At 48.0% G+C, this 20,913-nt stretch overlaps 1 protein-coding gene across 4 annotated transcripts; it reads right to left on the bottom strand.

The window, feature by feature from the left end:
- Window positions 1-1,172: 1,172 nt before the first annotated feature.
- On the bottom strand, window positions 1,173-20,255 carry LGALS2 (galectin 2). 4 transcript variants are annotated; one of them, XM_032688000.1, is made up of 7 exons: window positions 20,139-20,239; window positions 14,944-15,045; window positions 14,633-14,704; window positions 9,171-9,278; window positions 2,875-2,957; window positions 2,481-2,640; window positions 1,173-1,378 (listed from the first exon to the last, which is right to left on the bottom strand). In XM_032688000.1, exons 4-7 carry the CDS (start codon window positions 9,174-9,176, stop codon window positions 1,232-1,234), a joined length of 396 nt encoding a protein of 131 aa, XP_032543891.1. In that variant the 5' UTR covers window positions 9,177-9,278; window positions 14,633-14,704; window positions 14,944-15,045; window positions 20,139-20,239; the 3' UTR covers window positions 1,173-1,231. The 4 variants fall into 4 exon arrangements, with proteins under 4 accessions (XP_032543891.1, XP_032543890.1, XP_032543893.1 ...); XM_032687999.1 differs by lacking the exon at window positions 14,944-15,045 and having other exon boundaries at window positions 20,139-20,255; XM_032688002.1 differs by lacking the exons at window positions 14,633-14,704; window positions 14,944-15,045 and having other exon boundaries at window positions 20,139-20,247.
- Between the last annotated feature and the right edge of the window lie 658 nt (window positions 20,256-20,913).

The raw sequence follows: 20,913 nt of genomic DNA, 5'->3' as shown, positions 1-20,913 counted from the left end.
GTGACCTTATCGTCTTCCTTGCTACGTCTGCTGGTGCCCCAGCCACCAAATCCCATCCTCTTTACCCTCAGCAGGATGTTCCAGCAGCTCTGGGATCCCTGGATTAATAAACCTGGTACTTTGTGCCGCTCTCTGGGGCACACATAAAGCAACATCCTATCCACCTGGGCCCATGTAGCACACAGGAGGGTGAAAAGCTTCCTGTCCAGCTCTGCAACAATTCATTTGCAGCCTGGAGCAGATCAGTACCATTCCCAAAGCTGGCTCAGGTACACCTGCCCAGCCCATCAGACATCCTCAGCCTGTTCATTCAGGCAGCAGCAAGTCCCTCCAGCTTGGGCAGCAAGGAAGTGGAGAGCAGGGGCAGGGGCAAGGGTACTGCCACCTTCCCAGGCTCTCCATTACATCCTTTTCTACTCTGCTCTCCTCCCCCCCAGCCCACAGTGCCCCGACGTTTTCTGTCACACATTAGTTTCACTTTAGACTGGCGAGGTACTTTTCAATTAGAGCAGAAGCATAAAATAATCAGGACTATTTGCCTGTAGTCCTGTGCAAGGGACACAGACTTGGAGGTGCTGAGCCACATAATTCAGTCCAAACCTCACTGCCTCCCCTGCCTCACTTTCCCTGAGTAGGGTTTGCTGTGGAAATGTCAGAGTAATGGGTAACCTGACTGGAATGTGCCAGCAGATAAGTGAGGCGAGTTAAAGAGGAAAGTGGAGGAGACATTCTCTTATCTATGGCAGGAATGCTGGCTGGGGGCACGCCTGTGCTGCCCTCCCCACATCACCTAACTTTTAATTAGGTTGCTCTTTTGTGGTGCAAAATGCCACATCAATCACATCCATGCTTTTCTGCCCATTCTTCTATCCCTCCCTCCCAAAAGCTCAGGTGCAGGAAGAAATGGAGCACTGTGAAGAGATTATACAACCATTTCCCAAGCAATCATATAGTGACCTCCTCCTCCTCCTCCTGAACCCCACCTACAGCCTGCTTTGGTTTATCTACTACCCATTAAACCCCATATCCTCTTCTGACCAGGAAAGCACTTGGCATTACCTGGGAGCTATTTCCATCCAACAAGGACTCTTTTTCTGTTAGTGGGAAAACCTTGGGCTTTGACAATGGCTTACACAGAAGCAGACCCAAAGATCTCAGAGAAGACAAAGCAGATGGAGCAAGCAGTGTTCCACTGGCTTGGTCTTTTATTAGAGCTGGGAAGTGGCACCCATCAGCTCAGCTTGAAGGAGGTGATCTTGAAGCCTCCCATGATGTTCATGTAGTTGATCTTGCGGTAGCTGTGCCGGTTGGGGAAACACACTTCATGCCCATCTGGTAGTTTCAGACGAAATTTGTCTGTCAGCATTTCAATGAGGAACTGGGAAAGGGAATTGAGGACAAGGAGGGTATTCAGAGGTCAGCATCTAAGCAAAAGGATTGACTAAGAGGGTCAAACCTGTTCACTATAACCTTAATCAAGGTGTTAGGGGTTGAGCTGAGGGTGATTCAGGAAATGAGCAGTTGCTATCAAGGGTCTAAGCTGGTATACAAACTATGATTTGGGGACAGGATCTCTCCTGAGACTGTTTCACCTACTGAGATTGTAAACTCAGAGCAGCTAAACCCAAGTATGTCTTTACATGTCTTTATGGAATGTATATGTACATGTACACATGGAATGTATATGCCACTGTACTGCTTTGAACAGGGCAGATTAAACCTGACCCCCCAATGCCCTCAGCAGCTCACAGGGACCTGGAAAAAGGAACTTTACTGATAAACACGCACAAGCAGACAGGACGAGAATGCATCACTGATCATTGCACACCAAAGGGAATGTTCTCCAAAGCCATCATCTCACTACCCCCTCCCCAAGAGCCCATCATGCCTGAGGAAACAAGCTTTCTCTCCACAGCAGTGGAAACTGGACTTCTCCTAAATGCAGCCCTGTCAACAACTTGGGACATCAGATGGGGTGAGACAGCAATTAGGGCAGCATCCCTGGCAGGAGAAGAGAGAGGACAGATTGGCAGCATGGATCCAGGAGTAATGAGGACAGAAGAGCTGATGGAGAGGTTTTTGGAATTTGCTCCAAACTCTGGGTTGCCTTAAAGCCTGTGTTTACACAGGACGGAATTACGGAGAGAAATAAAGTAGAGAGCAGAAAGATCCTGCTCCTTGGAGACTCCTTTTACCTTCATACATGCTCTGGTACACTCACCTGATGGGCAGGTTGGGGGGTCAGGAAGCACTTACAAAGCCTGAGACAGAAAGGGCTCACACAAAGTTCCCAGAAGCAGCATTGGAATTTTGAAGGAGTGGAAATGACAATCAGGACCAAAAACCAGAGGATGACAGGCTGTTGTGAGGAAGCATGAAGTATTGGATGGGACTGGGAAAACTAGGGTATGGGAATCTGCTAACCAGAGGTTTCCCCCCACCACATGCACACCCCCCAACACCCAGCACACACTCCTCACCTTGACAGTGCAGCCCCTGAAGAAAGAGAAGTGGCTGTCACGATGCTCTTTCTGCCACACATCGGAGCACTTGGAGTTACAGACAATGACAGACTCATTGAAGCGGGGATTGAAGTGAAGTGCCAGATCTTTCAAGCTGGAGCCAAGATTGATGCTGAAGCTGTGGATGAACAGGAGGAAGGTCAGCAGCATGCACAGGAGAGGGTCTTGGAAGACTTGAGATCCAACACACATCTCTGCACCCAGTTCCTCCATCAGCGTGGCAGGTGGTGGCATAGGGGTTCCTCTAACACAGATATGCTCACACATTTTGTATCTGGGGACCTTGGAAAACCACCTACCTCTATAGCCCACCTTCAATCCTGGTAAGTCAAGGTGGTTTCTTTGTACTTACCCAGAAGTATCAGCAGATATTTTGCCTTTGATCTTCAGGGTGTTCCCAGGCTTCATATCGAGGTTTAAGATTTGAAATGGATCCTAAGGCAGAGAAAAATAATCTGTGAGGCTCCTTCAGCCATTCTTCCTCAGTCCCTGTAAGTGAGAGGGTGCTGCTTGGAGAAGGTGCCCCAGCCAGGTGAACATCTACTGCTCTCAGCTGGTGCTCCTCTCATGGCCAAAACACCTCCATGCTGGAGGTCTTGCATGAGCTTCTCTCACAGTGAGGGAAGAGTGGGCCAAGTGAAGCCCACAAGAGAGAAAATACATCAGAGAGAGAGGAGACGAAAACAGGCTTGTTCTCAGCAGAAGGAAAGGAAAGCATGACAGCACAGGTACAAAGAGAGTTAAAGCAGAGGGGCATTACACAGGGTTTGGTGGAAAGTCAGTGTTGCCCAAGAAATGAAAGTGGTGAGAGTGGGTGTGACCTGCCGGCCCCTCACTCAGCCTTGCTGAGTTGAGGACCCTGGGTGACAGAGGACAGGAGCAGCAGCCCTTACAGACATCTTCCTCAGAAGGCAGAGTAATCAGGCAGGGAGGCAGTTTAGCCCAGAAATGCTTTCAACAGAGAACCTAACATCCCTAGACTTCCTTGTGGCTTACACATTAACATGCCCCTTGCCTCTGCAAAGCTCCAATGGCTTCTATTAAGCCAGAAGACTTTGATCCAAAGAAAAAGCTTCCTTATGTACACTTCTCATTAGGGACTTCAGGAGATTTAACCAATTCCCAGCCTCTTTGGTGGGCTCCCAGTGGAAGGACTACTATGCACAACCCCTAGAGGTGCTACTTCAGACACCACACAGAGCAAGCATCTTCCCAGCTGGTCATGGAGGTGTGACCACCATGTTCAGTCCTTTTCTGTGTGTAACAGCTCAGCCAAAAGAAGCATCCCAGCTCCTTCCTTTTGTGACAGGGCGCAGCTCCCAAAATCCACACCAGTACACCAAAATGGTCTACACCATCCTTCTCCACAGTGCTCTGAGGAAGGGCTCAAAGGGGCTTGGAGGAGAGGGCAACCAACGCATGCCCTGTAGATGGTACAAACTATGAACAGTCCTTTGCAGGAGTGACATAGTGGCATCCCTTCTTGTGGCTCTAGATTCAGCCTCAGCTGGATGGACTGCAACAGCAACATATGGGACACTCTGCAACCTCCCATCCAAGCCCCATCAAGACCTAAATCTTTTAGCCTGAGAAGCGATGTTTATAACGTCCAACAGCCCCATCCTCCCTAACCCTGAGACATGGGAATGTTGTCCTTACAGAGGAGTATCACCCCTGCTGTCTTCTTCCCAGGTAAAAGCTAAGATATAAGTCAATAGACAGTATCACAGATTTGTAACTCTCCAAAAGTCAAGTGGAAAAAGGAGAAGAAGGAGAAGGTCAACTCTCAGGAGACCAGCAGTCTCTCTGCTGCCGTCTGCAGCCCTGCAGAGAGCAGCTGAGTGCAGTCATCCTGCTGATGCACAGCCAGTTGGTAGACAGCTTCTGCCCTTCCCAAAAACATCCTGAAGCAAGGAGAAGTGCTGATAAGCACTCCTTCCCCAGAGGTGTTTCCTATGAGCAGGTCATAAAACTCAGCAGGCTTGGGGAATTTGTTTGCTGTTGAGGACACTGAAACCATTGGTGAAATCTCCCTGGGCTGATTGTGGAACCAGCAGAAACAGGTGCTGGTGATGCTGTTTTCTGCCATTGGGTCTCTTTACCATCATACTCTTGTGTCCACGACACACCTGTACACACCTTCACATCACCCTGCTCCCCTGCAGCCATCCCAGGGAGAACACAGAACTGAAACCTTGTTTCCTCTGTGGTTTGTGCATAGGCATCCACCACTTTTTTCCTGAAACAAATTTTGCATATACTGCAAAGTCATTAACCTTATACTACCCCGTGACTAAATATCAATCCTTCATTGTCTTCAGTCGTTGTCTTTGTCCACAGTGGTGATGTGCACGTAGCAGACAGAGGGAGAAAAGATGGATGAAGCAGAAGGCATAATGCAAGAAATCGTACATTGAACAACTGCAATTCCAATCATTTATCCACCAAGTAAATCTAATTAACAACATCATTCCAATTCGCACTAACCATGAGCCCCACCCCATGAGTCTCAGTGATCAGACTACACACATTAAACAAGAGTTGGGGCTCCAACCTTCAAACCAGTCATTAGGTTTCATGGATTGGAACAATTCTGCAGTTTGGCCAGCTGTTTCTTTCCTTTTGTCTCGAGCTTCCTCAATGGAAGTAGAAGCATTATAAATTGTAATACAACATCCAGTATCTGTTAAATGTAACATTCCACATACACCTTGCTCTTTAAGTAATAACGTCTCTAATGCTAACCGATTTCGTAAAGCTATTTTTGACACTTGTTGGACTTGCAAGTTAACTCCTCAAAAAAGATACCTTGTCCACTTGCCATATTATGTTTTCTAACGCCCATTGATGTTGTCTGATAACTCGATAAGGTGTAAAAATTATCTTAAATCCCAAAGCTAACTTTTGTCCTACCATATAATAATCTGCAGCATGTATATCAATGATCCATTCTCAGCTGTGTTCAGGAGAACTCAGCTCTCATCATGTCCTTCCCACCAATAAATAATGACAGACATGATTCGGGCAAAAGGATAGGAGTACAATCCCACATCTTAGACCAGTGTGCTCAGTTAGGCTTAACTGCAAGTTAAAACTTTCCATCAGAACATCCTCAAGCTAATCCAAGCGGTGCAGGATAGCAGCTCATCCTACAAGTCCAGGTGTTGTTACAGTCCATCACGTACATTTGGGGAGGTGACAGGATCAGAATGTTCTTTTATAGGTAGTAGGTGCAAGGGATTCCAGAATACTGAACCCGTTGGATGTGGGCCCAGTGCGTCTTGAAATTAGCCACAGAATTACACAGCAGGCCTTGAATTTTAAATCCCATAGAGGAGTATCCCCAACAGGTACACATGCCACGTATTAAAACACATATCGAAAAATCTATAGGTAATACTCCTGCCCTGCTGGGTATTTCTACACACCACAAAAAATAACTTTTAAATATATGGTGCTTCATAATAATCCAGTTGTTTTAGCAGATGAAAAATGGGATCAAAAGGGAAATATTGACAAGGAATCCTATTAGTTGGGGATTTGGGACATCCCTGGTAACAGTGGACTTCCCCTGATCATCCCAGGTAGGTCAATCTCTTCAGAGTTTAGTGAAGAGACAGCTTCCGGATGTGATGCATTACACATATTCCAACCCTGAAGTCCCTCTGTGTTATTGTAGTATGCAAAGTATGTATCACTAAGTCTCACTTGGTATGGGAACCAGGGGCATTCAAAAACCGTAGATATTCCCTCACTTAATAGGTAATGGGCCCTCCATTTCAAAGGTAATTTACTCTCTAACTACCAAGGCGTAGGTACCAGAACATAAGATCATTTCCATAGTGGGGGTTCACTTAAATTGACTGGTAGATGGTGAGTGTTACAAAAAATCTTGGGCCCTACTTTGCTGATGTAGGGAAAGCTACACTTTTGGTGTGTTCGATTCCAAAGATGCACAAATCCCAAAACTCCCATGTGAGGTTGGTAGAATTAGCACTTCTGTTCCCTGGGGTCGATTTCCCCGTTTCAACAGCGGACATATATAATCATATACATAACAGCACAAACATGCTAGCATAATAACTATTCCTACTAATAGAAAAACAAAACATATTATGGCATAAACTACAGCAGGAAATCCCTCTTCCTCCTTTCGGCACCTGGCCTTTACCTTCAAAAGATCAAATAAACAACTCGGCTCAGCTTTGAACTGGTTCAAAAGGATGGAATAACCCATTGAGTATTAATTTTATGTTCCTTATTGTGATCATCTGCGGCTATCCAGGCACACTTATTCAGTGGACTTTTTAAAATCAGTAGCATTTTGGTACTGATGATGGGAAAATTGAGTGGCTGGTTAAACTGCACAGTAATTTGTTTTTTATTTGAGGAGTAAGAATTCACTATCTGTAGGATATCCCAGGTATTCCACAGTCTTCGTAAGAATACCCATTGGAAGGAGGTCTTCTACAGATTTAGGCAAAAGCAAGCAAGCAGTAATCACTTATTTTCATTAAGTATAAACATATTAAACCAAGGCATATCTTTCCAACACAGGTTATAAATGCCACACTTGTTAACCTTAATTACTTAGTTAAATTTGTAAACAAAACTTACAGATACACACACCAATTAAAACCCCTAAAATATAGTACACATAAAAGCAAACAATCCCTGTGGAAACTTGGAGTTGGTATAAGAGAATCTTCAGTCTGATTTCTAACATGCAGGATACCTACAACCTGGAAAAACCATAGAACAGAATTGCTTGGTCTCTGTCTAACCAGTGCACAGTGGGTTAAAAGGAGGGCACTATCCATCTGATACTAATTTGATGGACTTTTCAAGAAGTATCTTTTACTTCTCAAAGGTAACACAGAAAGCTTTAATTTTGTGACCAACTCGTAGGGGGTATCTAATCAATTAGTGGTTTAGCTTTTGGCTTTGGTGTGGTGGTATAAATTTGACATACTCACTAGGGGGTTTCAGCTGTCTTCCCAGAGGTCACTCCAACCCATCCTATATGGCACTCATAATTCACTATTTCCTGGACAAATTCATACCGAGTAGGTATGTGAATTTGGTCTCTAGGTGGTTTTGCTGCTGCAGCAGCAACTTTCATGATCTTGGGCATCAGATACAAATATTTTCAGGCTATCTGGAAGGAGAGGAGTTAATCTGGCCAGATCAATGGGAGCCACTATAGGGGATCGCCTTAATTGAAATGTTTCATACATTGTTTGAATACATGCTGCCTTTTGCACAGAGGCTGCCAGATCTGAGAATCCTGTAGTCTTAACAGTAGTAGGCTTTCCTCTGTCCTGTGGGTCTATGCCTCCAGCCCAATAAGCAGGTTTGGCAGTTAATGAGTAGTTATGGTTACCTGGACTAGTAGTTAAAAATACTTCTGCCTCTTCTTCACTCAGCAAGATTTGGTCTCTGCCTGTAAGGGAAACTCACTACACATACACATACTCACTACACATACTCATACAAATACTTCTGATTTCCCTGGACACTTGGAATATTTTTCCTGCAATTTACCTAACTCTGTGGGGGACCAGGGAACAGTATGAACGGTAGTGTGGGCTTCTCCCTTCCCCTCACCATCAGTTTCAGTTTTAATTAAAGGCCAAACTTTTACCAGTGCTGGGATAGGGTCAAGGTCTTCCTCTAAATCATCAGCATTGCATCAAACATCCTCATCTCATGTTTTGGGATCCTCACAGCATGCCACCCTATGGATGTGCTGGACTGAATTAGAGGACAATTTGTGTGGGATTTTATCAAGTAATTTACCTAGATTTTCCTGCAGCTGTTTGTCTCATCATTCGGCCACAGACAGTAGTTTTTCTAATTGCTCATTTTTATTTAGAAAAATGTCTACTAGTTTTTCCAATTTCTCCCATGTCTCTTTCTCAAAAGACAATGATGTTTTAAGAACCTAATTTTCTGACTTCAAAGTCATATATTCTACATCTGCAACTCTTTCAGGTGGTGGGGAGCTTTTGATTTCATTTTGCATGCAGGATAAACAAGCTACCAAAACTGCACAAATAACTTACCTTTAATGAGTAACTTACCTTTTCCTCTTCCTATTTTTCATTTGGCAGGCAAACTAGTAATGTGATCAGCTATTGCCTGTACATTATCTCAATTAGTTTGTGCCCATTCCGACCCCAGGGGAGAGGGGTGACTATCAGACTTCTCCAGGAGAGAGAGTAAAACATTAGGCTTACACTGGTCACCCTGGGTAACCATTCTTCTTCAGTCTCCCTCAGAGGCAGACAATCTGTGCCTGCCAGGCAGCAGAAAGCAGTCTCCCTCAGAGGGAGACAATTTGTAACAGTAAAAGTTTGGCCAATCTCTTTCAGGGAGAGACAGTGCCCACCAGGCAGGAAGAAGAACAGTAAAAGTTTGGAACTGTTAAACAGCACTTTGGGTCAGAGAACAGTATATCCTGTCTGTGATGCCAATTAAAATCTTATGATTTGATGTTAAAGTCCTCTGCCCAAATTAAGGTGCAAATGAGCCCAAATGCCGGTTCAACAATGCCAACTTTATTTTACAAAATTAATTGTACAGGGAAAAGAGAGAGAAAGAGAGACAGGGAGAAGGGGAGAGATAGTCTAAGTAGAAGATAGTCACCGCCATGGATCCAGCAGCACCCCGTTGGTCCTTCAGTGCCCTGGGCTTCTTGGTAGTGGGGTCCGAACTGGTTCACTCCGAGCCATTTTTATGCAGTCCCTTATATTGCTGAAAAGCGAAGGTACAAGTGACTTCCAGTTCCTCATTCACATGAGAGACGAGAGCAGGCATGGTTTCAGTGCTTGTCCGGGATCTATTCTGGGGGTTGTGCAAGAAAAGTACCCCAAAAATCAAGTGTCCTACCGGTGACCCCACTTACTGCACTTGTGCAATTATTCACTTGTTACGTCACATACCACAGTGAAACTTTGACATGAAAAGCAGGGCCAGAACCAAAATCTTGTTTCCTTTGTGATTTGTGCATAGGCATCTATGCCTTTTTTTCTGCACCAAGTTTCACCACCATGCCTGTTTAAGGCATATACTGCAAATGTCATTATCCCTTTCCTTACAGCTGCCCAGGAGGGAGAGCAGTATGTGTCTTTTACTTTGTCCAGTTCTGGGCTCCTCAGTACAAGAGAGTCATGTAGCTTCTGGAGTGGATCCAGTGGAGGGCTACTAAGAAGACTAGGGAAGTGGAGCATCTCTCTTACAAGGAAAGGCTGAGGGGACAAGGCCTGTTCATCCTTGAGAAGAGATGACTGACAGGGGACCTCATCGATGTGTATAAATATCTAAAGGGGCATGCCAAGAGGATGGAGCCAGGCTCTTCTTGGTGGTGCCAATAAATAGGACAAGAGACAATGGGTAAAAACTGATTCACAGGAAGCTCCACCTGAATGTGAGGAAGAACTTCTTTGCTGTGCGGGTGACCAGGCCCTGGAACAAGTTGTCCAGAGAGGTTGTGGACCCTCCCTCACTGGAGATATTCAGGAACCATCTAGACATGATCCTGTGCCATGTGCACTAGGATGGTCCTGCTTGAGGAGGGAGGTTGGACCAGATGATCCCCTGTGGTACCTTCCAACCTGACCCATTCTATGATTTTGTCTGAGGGATGAGGAAAACTACCCACGCAGAGAGTTATGCGCAGAGCCACAAGTACCACAGATGTGAGAATATGCCAAAAGGGAGACGAGCAGGAAAGAGGCATGAGCTGCTCAGAGAAGGGTCATGAGATTTTATCAAGATTACATTAACCCCCTTCTTACAATGCTCAGCAGGGGCGTTCACCCCCCTTTTATTTGCCACTGGGAACAATAGTGGGAAACCAGGCAGCAGATCTGCCAGCGCTGGCAACTTCCTTCATCTGCTGAGTTGAGCCTCCACATTGTCAGACACCAGCCCTGTGTTGATTGCCTCTCTCATGCAGGGGTATGTGCTCCCCACATAGGAAGGGGATGAGACTTTAGGGACCCCAGAAGAGCCAAAATTCTCCACTGCAGTTGGAGGTGGCAATTGGGATGATGAAAGGAGGGTGGCGGGGGCAGGTTGATACTTCCCTGCTGACACTGCAAAGCAGAAAGCCTGCGGAAACAATGATAGCATGGGAATGTAAATCCCAAAGAAAGAGGAAATCCGGCTAAAGAGCATCTGCAGAAGAGGTGGAGGGTCTGTGCAGTAAGGAAAACATAAACAATAGCTGTGGAAGCTGGCAGCCACTGGTGCAAAAGATCCAGGAACCCTTCGCCCCTCAGAGATGATCCTATAATTGGGTACCAAACTGGGACTGCCCCTCCAGGGCCCCACAGATGTTCAACCTGGCCAGAGGGCATTTGGCCTGTACTAGTGTGTGACACCCATGTTCACACCACCAATGCCAGAGGAGGATTTGCTGCATTTCCAGAGGGATGGCAGAGACCAAACAAGTGCGAGGGTGCGGGCATATGCAACCCAAGGGAAAGATGAGTTTCCAAAAGGGAGCAGGTCTGCAATTTTGCATGGAGAAAATAAAGAAAACCCAAAACCATATTTTAAGGAGGGAAGAGATTAATTGCAATCATCTTGGCTTTCAGCCAGAAGGGTGGCAGGGCAGGTCCTCTGCAGAGTATTTTCACCCCATAAAATGCAGCAGCTCTATTTGCAGAGGTCCCATACAATAGATTTCAGTGTTAACAGTCCTTCCCGGCCTTCCTGCTAGGTCCTAAGGAGATCTCAGGTCACCAGGAGCATTCATAGGATCTCAGGATCCTTGGGATCCTCCAGACAGCAGTACCTCATGTACCATAGCCTAGAGCTGCCACTTCTACCACAGGGCACCCACATAGCTGTTGAGAACAGACTGAATGCCACCCTCCCCAGCAGGCTGCCAAGATCCTCAGCAGCATCACTGCTGGCAGCAGTATTTATTTTGGTTTCTCACTTGGGCAGGAGATAAGCCAGCTAGGTATGAAGCCCTGAGGAAAACCACGGGTTTCCTCACTTCCCAGCCAAAGTAGCCAAACTGCTTCAGCTGTCAGAGGTTTCTCAGGGCCTTTTGTGGCAGGGGCAGCCCCCAAAATCCACACCAGCAGACCAAAATTGTCCCTACCATCTCTCCCAATGGTGTTCTGAGGAAGGGCTACAAGGGGCTCAGAGGGGAAGGCAGTCAACACATTCTCTCTAGACAGCATGAGCTATGAACAGTCCCCTGCAGGACTGACATGGTCATCACCAGATGTGAAGCTCAGTCCAGAAGGAATGAGGAAGAGAGGGAAAGGCAAGGCAGCCACACCAGGTGCACAGATATCCATGCCACTGAGCCCACATCAAACCAAGCTCTGCAAAAAGAGGAAAGAGATCGCCTTAATACCCCCATGGAAGGCTGTGATTTCAGCTCAGTGCTAATTTGAAACCAAAGAAGCAGCACTGGAGGACAACAAGGTTGCAGAGGGGATAAGGTGCCTGTCCCATATTGCACTCAAGGCACCAGGGAGCCTGTGCCTTGGACGAGGCATCAGCATCTGCTCAAGGCAAAGGGAACTGGAGAGACCAACCATGCATTCTTTCTTGGAGTAGCATCTGCTCACACTGCTATTATTTCCTACAGCTTCATATAATTTGTACTCCACAGCAAGCTATTGTCCCTTTCCACTGGCTATTTATTTCCTTGAATAGCCTCTGGGGAAAGATTTCAGTGCGGGAGTAAAGAAAAAAGAAAGACTGCACACAATAAATATCAAGCAGTGACCTGATTTAAACTGTGTTCTCTGACCTCATCTGGACCCTAGTTGTGGTTCCTCCCAGCAGTTGTGATTAAGCCCTGTTTCTGCCTTGGTGTCCCTCATTCATGAGGCCTAGAGGGTGAATGTCCCCTACCTTAGAGGACTGTGGGATGGATTTTCAGCAGCCAGGGCTCAGGACATGACTGAGAAGCTTCCACCACCTCCTGATGGAGATGCTCAGTCCTCCAGCTTCCAGTCACAGAAATTCCCAGATAGGTTTGACAGAACTGATTTCCCCTTTAGTCAAGAGGTGTTGGTTGGCCTCTCAGCAGACAGTGCTGCAACCTTCAGCCAACCGATCCCTAAGCTCTGAAAGCCAGCCAGCTTCCTAACGGAGGAAAGCCAAGAGAACAAAGTGTACTTACCTCAGCCAAACTGAGGTAAGCAAGAGACTGGGTAAGCAGGTCTGTGGATCTGAAGGGCATGTACAGGAGAGGACTGTCCAGGAGATGTAGGAGAAGCTAAAGCAATGATGAGCACAAGGAAACTAGTGCCCATGAGCACTAAGCTCCTGCCTAAGAGGTTGACCAGAGAGGTGCTGCTTCTTTAGGGAAAGCACTGAAGCCTTTGCAATCAGATCAAGTAAAATGGGAAGGAACAAAGAACTGGAAGAGAATCTTCTGTCACCCTTCCTGCCTCAGCTACCTGACAGTGGGAAGTATGGAAGTAGCATCCATGCTCTGAACCTGGGGGCAAGAGATTAGAGGCCGTCAGCATCCAGTAGGCTCTCCACAAACATCATCCCCCTTCAGGTAGGGGGCAATTTCTCTTCCTTAGGATGTGGGGAATAAGGAGGAGGAAGGAAAAAGCTAGCTAAAGAACTGTGGAAAAAACCCACACCTTTCTTCAGGGCTAGGGGCAGCAGTGAAAGAGGGAACTTGCACCAAGAAAGCAGATCAAGAGCACAGGGAACAGACTCCATCAGACTCCATCTCTCTCTTCACCCTATCAGAAAGGTGGTGGTGCAAGAGTGACTGGCATCTCCCATCTTCATGGGGAGTTCAAATGTGCTCTGCTGGATGGTTTCCCTCCCCATAGCCAAGTTATGTCCTTATACCTTTGCAGGGAACCTCTCTCTCAGGCAGCTCTGAAGTCTGTGGCAACATTTTTGTGTGGTACGAGTTGCGCATGAGGAAGGGGAGAAAGGTTGTTCATTTGCAAGGAAGCTGGTTCATAAGGCACCAGGGCCATGTCATCAACCCGAGCAGCCAGATGAGTCATGTCTTCTGAGTCCCCAGCTTGCCTGAGGGGCAGGAGAATGAACAGAACTGGCACAGGGTGGGGAAGGGAGGTCAGAGGACTGATTACATGCCACCCAGTTCCATTTCCAGACTTCTTTTCTCTAACTCTTTCACTCATGGGTGCATGCCAGGAATGTGGGTTGTGGGAAAGGCTTTCAAAAACATGCCTGAAGATAAAAATGCACTTGTGTTGAAAGCTTCCCTACTGGCAAAGAGAAGATGTATAGAAGGCTCACAGCTTCCCCCTCTCTGAGACTTTTGGGATCTCCCAGCTTTACCCAGATCTTCTGGATGATATATTATTAGCTTAATGAGAAAAAGATCTTCCAAAGAGCTCTCCACAAAGGATCAGCTTCATGAGGTCTTATGCTCCACTTGCACCTTGCACTCAAAGATTAACATCTCCAACAGTTTTATCTTACCATTGAGTAAGGCAGATAGCAGCTCCCTCATCTTGCACATGATGAAATTGAGGTACAGACACCCAGGTTCACATCCAAAGCCAACTCTTCTTTGCAAACCTCTGCAAGAACCTAAAAGGATGCTGTGGTCCCCTAGCTGATACAGCTGGAGTATGAGAGATGCTGATCTCTGGTCACACCATTTACTACCAGCAGGAGGTACTGAGGCGTTCAGTGCCTCTGGAAAAAATTAGCCCTTGGGTGGCTCCAATTAAGCCTGAAAACCAGAGGCATTCAAAGAACAGAAGCCTTCCAACAATGGAAGCCAGGGGACTTCCGAGATGCTCCAAGCCCAACTTTGCTGACTGCAAGGGGACCATTTCCCACAACAGAGACAGCATGAGACCAGTTGGCTGGAACTAGAATAAGCAAAATATTGCCCCATACACAAACGGTCCATGGGGACCTCCCTGCTCTGAGCTCCAAGCAGCCATCCCAGATTCAACCCCACAGGACAGCAAAGGCATGAAGTGAGAGTGACTGCCGAGCCCCTGCGCACAGCACTCCATCCCACACAGGGAGAACAAGGCCGCTGGCACCGCATGACTCGCTTTGAGTGTGTTTCTCACGGGTTCCAGTGCTGAGCTCAGGCAGGTTGGACAACTATGAGGACTTACAGGAATCTTTCAGACAAGCAGAATCCATCTGAGTCACACGCACGAGGCACAACGCCAAGGGTGGCTCTTCCACTGGAAAATAAAAAAGAGAGAGAGAGAGAGAAAGAAATGCTAAGGGATAAATAGCAAGTTTTGAAAAGCCACAAGAATTAACAGCTCATGGGCTGGAAAGAATGGGAGGGAAAACAAAAAGAAAAAGTCTGTTCTCCCATGCTCACGTCACTAAAGCCAAGTATCCCTCATCCCCACTGGGAAGCAGCAAGCCACCTTACCACACATCAGCTTTGAGAGGGTCTGAACAGGCAACCTACCCTGGATCTAAGGGCATGGCTGAGGTCTGCAGAAGAAGAGGTTGTCAGGTCAAAACTATCTGTTTCTCCAAAATCAGCTTGAACAAACTCCCTTTGATGGCCCTGCAAAATGAAATAGTAAAAACCAAACCAGATGAAAATGGGAAAGAAAAGCTGCCAAAAAAAAGGGAATCCAAATCCCCAAATGATTGACTCAGTGCAGGAAATGGGCATCTAAAGAGGGAACTGCAGGCATCTAAAGGAGACCTAAGAAAAGATCAGGCCCACACGAAGGACTCTGTAGGACTCTGTATTCCTTTCCTCACACTTTCCAGAGAGAAGGGCACCAGAAATATTTGAACACATGGACCTTCAGAGCAACATACAGGGAAGAGAACTGAGCCTGACCTGCTGCAGGATCTCCAAGCACAACCAATGTCCAGAGGAGGTTCCAGCTCCCACCAGTGCAGGGAATGTTAAATTACTTTTTCCCTGCTTCCCAGTGAGGAGTTACATCCATAGTCTTGCTTAGAGCTGCCACCAGGTGAAGGAGCTTTTAAAGCCAGCATTAGAGCCCAGAGATCTTTCATCTCCTCAAGGTACCGCAAGGAGCAGGGCAGCAGCTGCTTGCAGCTGCTTTGCACTGTTGGGACACCTGGTCTCCCTTTCCAGTACAGTACTGGGCACTAAGGGACACCCCATCCTATACAGGCATCCTGTCCCTTCTCTGGACTATGCCCATGAACCTCTACCCCTTTTCTGACCCATGTAGCCAGTAGTACATAAGCCCTCACTTGACCACAGTGAATATTTATTCCCAACAGTCATGCCAGACTGTTTGGTCTCTCTGGTTCTCTTTCCATTCCTTCCAGTGTGTGGCTTTTTCTGCTGTCCTTTTATTCCTCACCACTGGCCAGAACCTGCCTGTGTCTCTAGCTGCCCCCAGGTTTCCTTGTGCCACTCTCCTCCCCTCCCCAAAAGCCCCCAACAGCACAGCAAACACCAGGCTTTAATTGCAGCCAGATTCCTGGATGGAGAATGGTTGCTCCAGAGAGGGGAAAAGAGTATTAGAAACTAAATGCTTTGAATGCAATTCACCCCAGACTAATCTTATCATATCCCAGGCTGAATAGCCTGAAACACATTGCCAACAGAACTTGCCAAGCCAGGAGATCTGATAAGGACAATGTGAGGATGACAGGCAACTGCCAGGCAAGTTCCCATCTGTAGGCAGATAGCTTATCTCTTCTGTCAAGATGGGACACACATCCACATCTGCTGCACAACAGCGGGAAAAGGCTAGTGGAGACCTGCTTTCTGCTCCTGAACATGCACGTAGCACTCCTTACAAGACCATCCCTGAGGAACATCTCTATTACTCACTCGGCCTCATTAGGAAAGGGGTGGAAATCTTTCCTGAACAGCTTTGTCAGAGACACAGCTCCCCAGAGGCCTGGCTCAGGATGAGCTGAAGAGTGCCTCGCACTAGCTCTGGACACCAGCAAGTGGCTGCTTGGCTGCAGGAGCAGCACAGCAGCAAGACAGCAGAGGGAAGAAGTCTAATAGCCCACTCTGGAATCACACTGTGACACCACTTTTAACCCCATCAACTCCCAGTGCACATCCTCCTCCAGAAATTCAGCCAGAGTGCCGCTGCAGGGAAGCAAGCTACTCAAGATGTAAAGCTACTCTGATTGAGGAGGGACATGGAAAGAGAAGCAGCCTCTGCTGGGAACATCTCCTCCTTCTGCATAGAGGAGAGGGCTTGGGCTGCAAATCAGGGACAGCAAAGATGCAACATGGTTGCCTCACGACCCATATGCAAACAGTGCCTTCGAAATGCGGCTGAGCTGAAGGGAACAATGTGTTGTTTGAACACAGCCCCTCCAGGTAAATACAAAGCAGAGGCTGGTCAAACACCCCCAGAGGTGTTCACCTGATCCTTCTCCTGGCTGGGGGACATGTCTGTCGGCAACACATTAAATGGGGGATACACGAGCTCTGCCCCCCATTCTGCTCCCTGAGTTCCCAAACCTAATGTAGTTTGGGGTGGCAGGGGAACTAGGACAGAGGTGTGCACGCACGGGAAGCTCTTGCAGAATCGCATGCTCCATAGGCTCCTTGTCCTGCCTGCTCAAGGCAGGAGAGCCAGAGGGGCAAATTCAACACGTCTGTGTGTCCAGGCCTCTCTAATCCCCTGCATCCAGGAGCTGGTCCCCACACCCACATGATCTCATGTAATTGGGCAATGTTTTCTCATAGCATCTCTCCCACCCCTCATGGCAGTAGGTCAAATACAGTGATCCATAGCATGGGTTGTAGGACACTGAGTCACAACCCAGTGTTCAGCTGTAACCAGCAGACAGAGCATTATCATTTCCCAGTTTCAGTCTGGCTCACACACTCCCATCCCACACACTCACCTACAACCTGTTGCATGACATTTCCCATCTTCGAAGAGGGAAACATTGGAAAATTAGGGGGTAAATACACAGGCTGCAGGCAACTGTACTTCCAAAGCCTACCTTCTGAGAGACCTGGGCTTACAGGGTTTAGCTGTTTCACTCTTGGCCCCAAAAGCAAGGAGCAGAACGCAGCTCCCATTCGTGGGGTTAAATGCATGGTGACAACAAGGCTCTGGTGGGAACAGTCCCCAGTCCACCCTGTCCCCCAGCTGTGCCTGGGTGCTGTGGCACTGCTAGCTAGCACTGCCCAAAACCAAGGCAGGGAGGTTGCTAACAACTGCACAGCATGAGCCAACATCCGGAGGCAGCGCTCAGGCCCAGCCATGCTCCTGTAGTGCTTACTAGGACAGATGAAACCAGAGGGACTAAAAAGGAGCCTGTGAAAAGTCAGGTCCTTGGGAAATCTGCATATGCAGACTCTGCGTCTCCCTCCTCCTCCTCTTGGGTCACAGTTTTCTTTTCATTCCTAGCTCCACATCCACCATGCCCCAGCACTGGGATCGCTCTGCCCTGCTGATCCCCACCATAAAGCTAAGGGCAGAAGCTGGCTGCAGTGCCAAGCAGCAGAGACTGAGCAGCCTGGATGGAGGGAGAGCGCCACCGGACTGCCTCCTCTTGCTGTTTCACAGTCCCGACTTAAGCCAGCACTGAAGTTTCCTAGGGAACTTGAGGCAGCTGCAGCCAAAACAGGATTGCTGGCAGTGAGGGATTTTCAAGCCCAGGCCAAACCCCATCTATTCAAACTCACCAGCTGCCACACTTGAGCCAGCTGCACAGCTGAGTACACGTGCATTCGGCACTGGGGCACCCTGCAGCAGGAATACCTCCTCCCTGTGCCACGTTGTGAAAGAGAGGCTGCACACGGCTGCGCCTCTGAGCTCCCCGGGCAGCTGCTACGCTAAATATCCCCAGCAAACACTAAGTCACACTTTGCTGTCACCGCAATGCAGGGATGTATTCATCATCCAGGCTGAGGGATTTGCCACAGCTGGGCTCCCCCGATTTGCTTCAGGATGCCTAGTTTCCTGTTGCCAATCTCTGCTCAGATCATGCTTGGATGCCCCTGAGAAATGCCTCTGCAGTAGGGGTTTTCTCCTTCTCCCTCCTGCTGTTCTTTAGAGCCAAACTATATCTCAGCAAAATTCATGCTCTTAAACTACCTTTTCCCCCCAATACTTGTGCTTTCTCATGATGCCCCTTCCATCTGTTAGCAACAGCACAGCAAGTGAGGGCTAGAGCAAGAATGGGTGAATCTGTTCACGTTTTCTAATGCCTCTGTTGACTCCTGAGTCCCGAGTGCACAGAATCGGTAGCGGATCTATTCCAGTCTGGAGCTGATCTCATCAGCAGTGCTGTGAATAACTCCACCGAGGCTCCCCCTTGCGAGCTCAGGGCCTGCAGTGCTCACTTCAGCCCCATAAATTTAAGCAGCTGTCTCTAACCTGGCAGGTCTTCCTCTCCCTGTTCAGGTTTTGGCTCACCAGCTACATAACCTACCAGCCCCCAAGACATGGCTATGACTAGGGCTTCCATTCTATCAGTTTTATTTCATCACTGCCTGCTGCCAATAATGTTCCTCGGCAGCAAGAGCATCCCCTGAATGTCCTGGACTCTCTTGGGAAGAAGCTTTCAGCAACAGCAAACCCATCTGAGCCTTCCCCAGGGTGTAAGGAGGCAATTTCACTCCCCATACTGTCCAGAAGGGCACTGCTGCCAGCTCGGTCAAGGGAGCGAGACACCCCTTGAGCTGCCCAGTTTGGAAGGAGAACTCAAACACCAGGAAGCAGCAAGCTGCACAGCTCACCTCTAACTCTGGTATTTGCTTCTCTCACTTGTCTTGCTGAGCCAGTTGCTCTAATGACAGAATCAACATGGAAAGGAAATTTGGTTTACCGAGGTCAAGGCAATTCCCCGAAGGAAGCAAATGCAATTACCCCCACGCTAACGACCAGGGAAACTGAGGCAGTGAGCATGGCTGAGCATTTCCCTGAGTCTTGCTCCAAGACATGCCTAATTGCAGAGATCTAGCCAGCAGGTTTTCTGATCCCTTATCCAGCATTCTGTTTCCTCATTCTGCTCCTATAGTTGTAGAAGGATGCCTTTGATCACGGGGGACAAGCCTTCCTACAGCTGAAAGGGAAACTGCTGAAAGAAATGGAAGGGAGCAATCCTGGTGGATGACTGCATACCACAAGAAAGTGCTGCATATGAAGGAAAGGAGACATTTCCTATTAGATTAAAGGAGCTCAAACCTGCTCTCCCTCTAGAGAAGTATGCAACTCTATACTTGTCTCTCTAATTGCAACCCTCCACTGGGAAAGATGCTTGAAAGTATTGCAAAAGTATGGAGATTAGCCAAGGTCAAGGAATGGCAGGGCTGTAAATCCAGAGGATTGCATAAAGAGGTGCATGGTCCGAGATGATGTCAGAAGAGGTGCTGCCATCCTGTTCCAAGAGAGAGTAGCAGAGTTAAAACTGAGCCAACCCCCCAGGAACTGGCTGCTGCAGTCAGCCAGAGCAGGAAAACAAGGGAACAAAAGATGACAGTACCAAGCTTCAGGAAAGTGAAAAGTCTCTGGCAGAACGCCTTGCCAAAGAAAGAATGTGACGGGGGAAAGGGAAGCTCACGTCACGGGTCAGAGCCGACAATCCAGCAGGAAACACACAAAAGTTCTCGCTGCCGCACACAAGTGCATCTGAAAAACATGGCAGGGTTTACATAAACACACACGGCAGAGAAACCAAACAAACCCTGGGACAGAGCAGGGGGTGCCAGCGTGGTTTTGGCTGGCTGAAGACGAGCTGATGGATGGAAAACCCCTCTCCCAGGCGACCCGGCCACTCCTGCGAGGCCACCTTCCCTTCCCGAAGGACTTGGGACTTGGTTTGCTCAGCGATTCGCCTCGAGTTCACGGGCAGCAAGAGCGTTTGCTGAGCCCGGCTACTCAGGCAGGCACTCCCCTGCCTTCTGGTGCCCTCTGCGGGCGGCTGCTGCAAGACCTGCCCAACCCGGGACCTGCATCCCTCTGCTGAACCTGGGACCTATATCCCTGTGCCAAACCCGGGACCCGCACCCCTCCGTCCCCGTGAGCTGCGCTCATCCAGGCCTCTGGGTTGGCGTCATCACTTTCCTCCGCATCTGGCTACAAGCTAATTATAGTTCCAGTACTTTCCCTCTGGAGCGGTGTTAATTACCACATGGAGCGCCTCACCCGTCCAGACCTACTTGGAAATTCCAGCTGTCGGCAAAAATAAATCGAGGGAAGTGAGAAAGCTTCTTCCTCACAACATCTAACCACTGTTACAGGGAGCAAAATTCAGACTCCGATCTCTCTTTCTTCTTCAGTTGCACTTAGGGTCCTTGTTATATGAAAAGCAGATGTAACCAAAGGGGAAAGAGGCTCCTAAATCTATGAGAAATAAAGGCAAGGTCGCTGCTGACAGGACTGTTCTGCACGAGTTCACTCGCCATTGTTTGCAACCAGCTGAAAAGTGGGTGCAGCCTTCCATTCATCCCGGACTCGGC

Source organism: Chiroxiphia lanceolata, chromosome 5, assembly GCF_009829145.1.
Source record: "Chiroxiphia lanceolata isolate bChiLan1 chromosome 5, bChiLan1.pri, whole genome shotgun sequence".
NCBI lineage: Eukaryota > Metazoa > Chordata > Aves > Passeriformes > Pipridae > Chiroxiphia > Chiroxiphia lanceolata.
Note: the sequence above shows the minus strand (reverse complement) of the source record. Positions and strands in the feature narration are given on the sequence as shown.

Excerpts from the sequence above, each read along its gene's own strand:
- LGALS2 (XM_032687999.1), bottom strand. Across the intron at positions 2,641-2,874 it reads ATATCTGCTGATACTTCTGG|CTTCAGCATCAATCTTGGCT; the intron begins GTAAGTACAAAG and ends GTTCATCCACAG. Across the intron at positions 1,379-2,480 it reads TCAGGGGCTGCACTGTCAAG|TTCCTCATTGAAATGCTGAC; the intron begins GTGAGGAGTGTG and ends TCCCTTTCCCAG.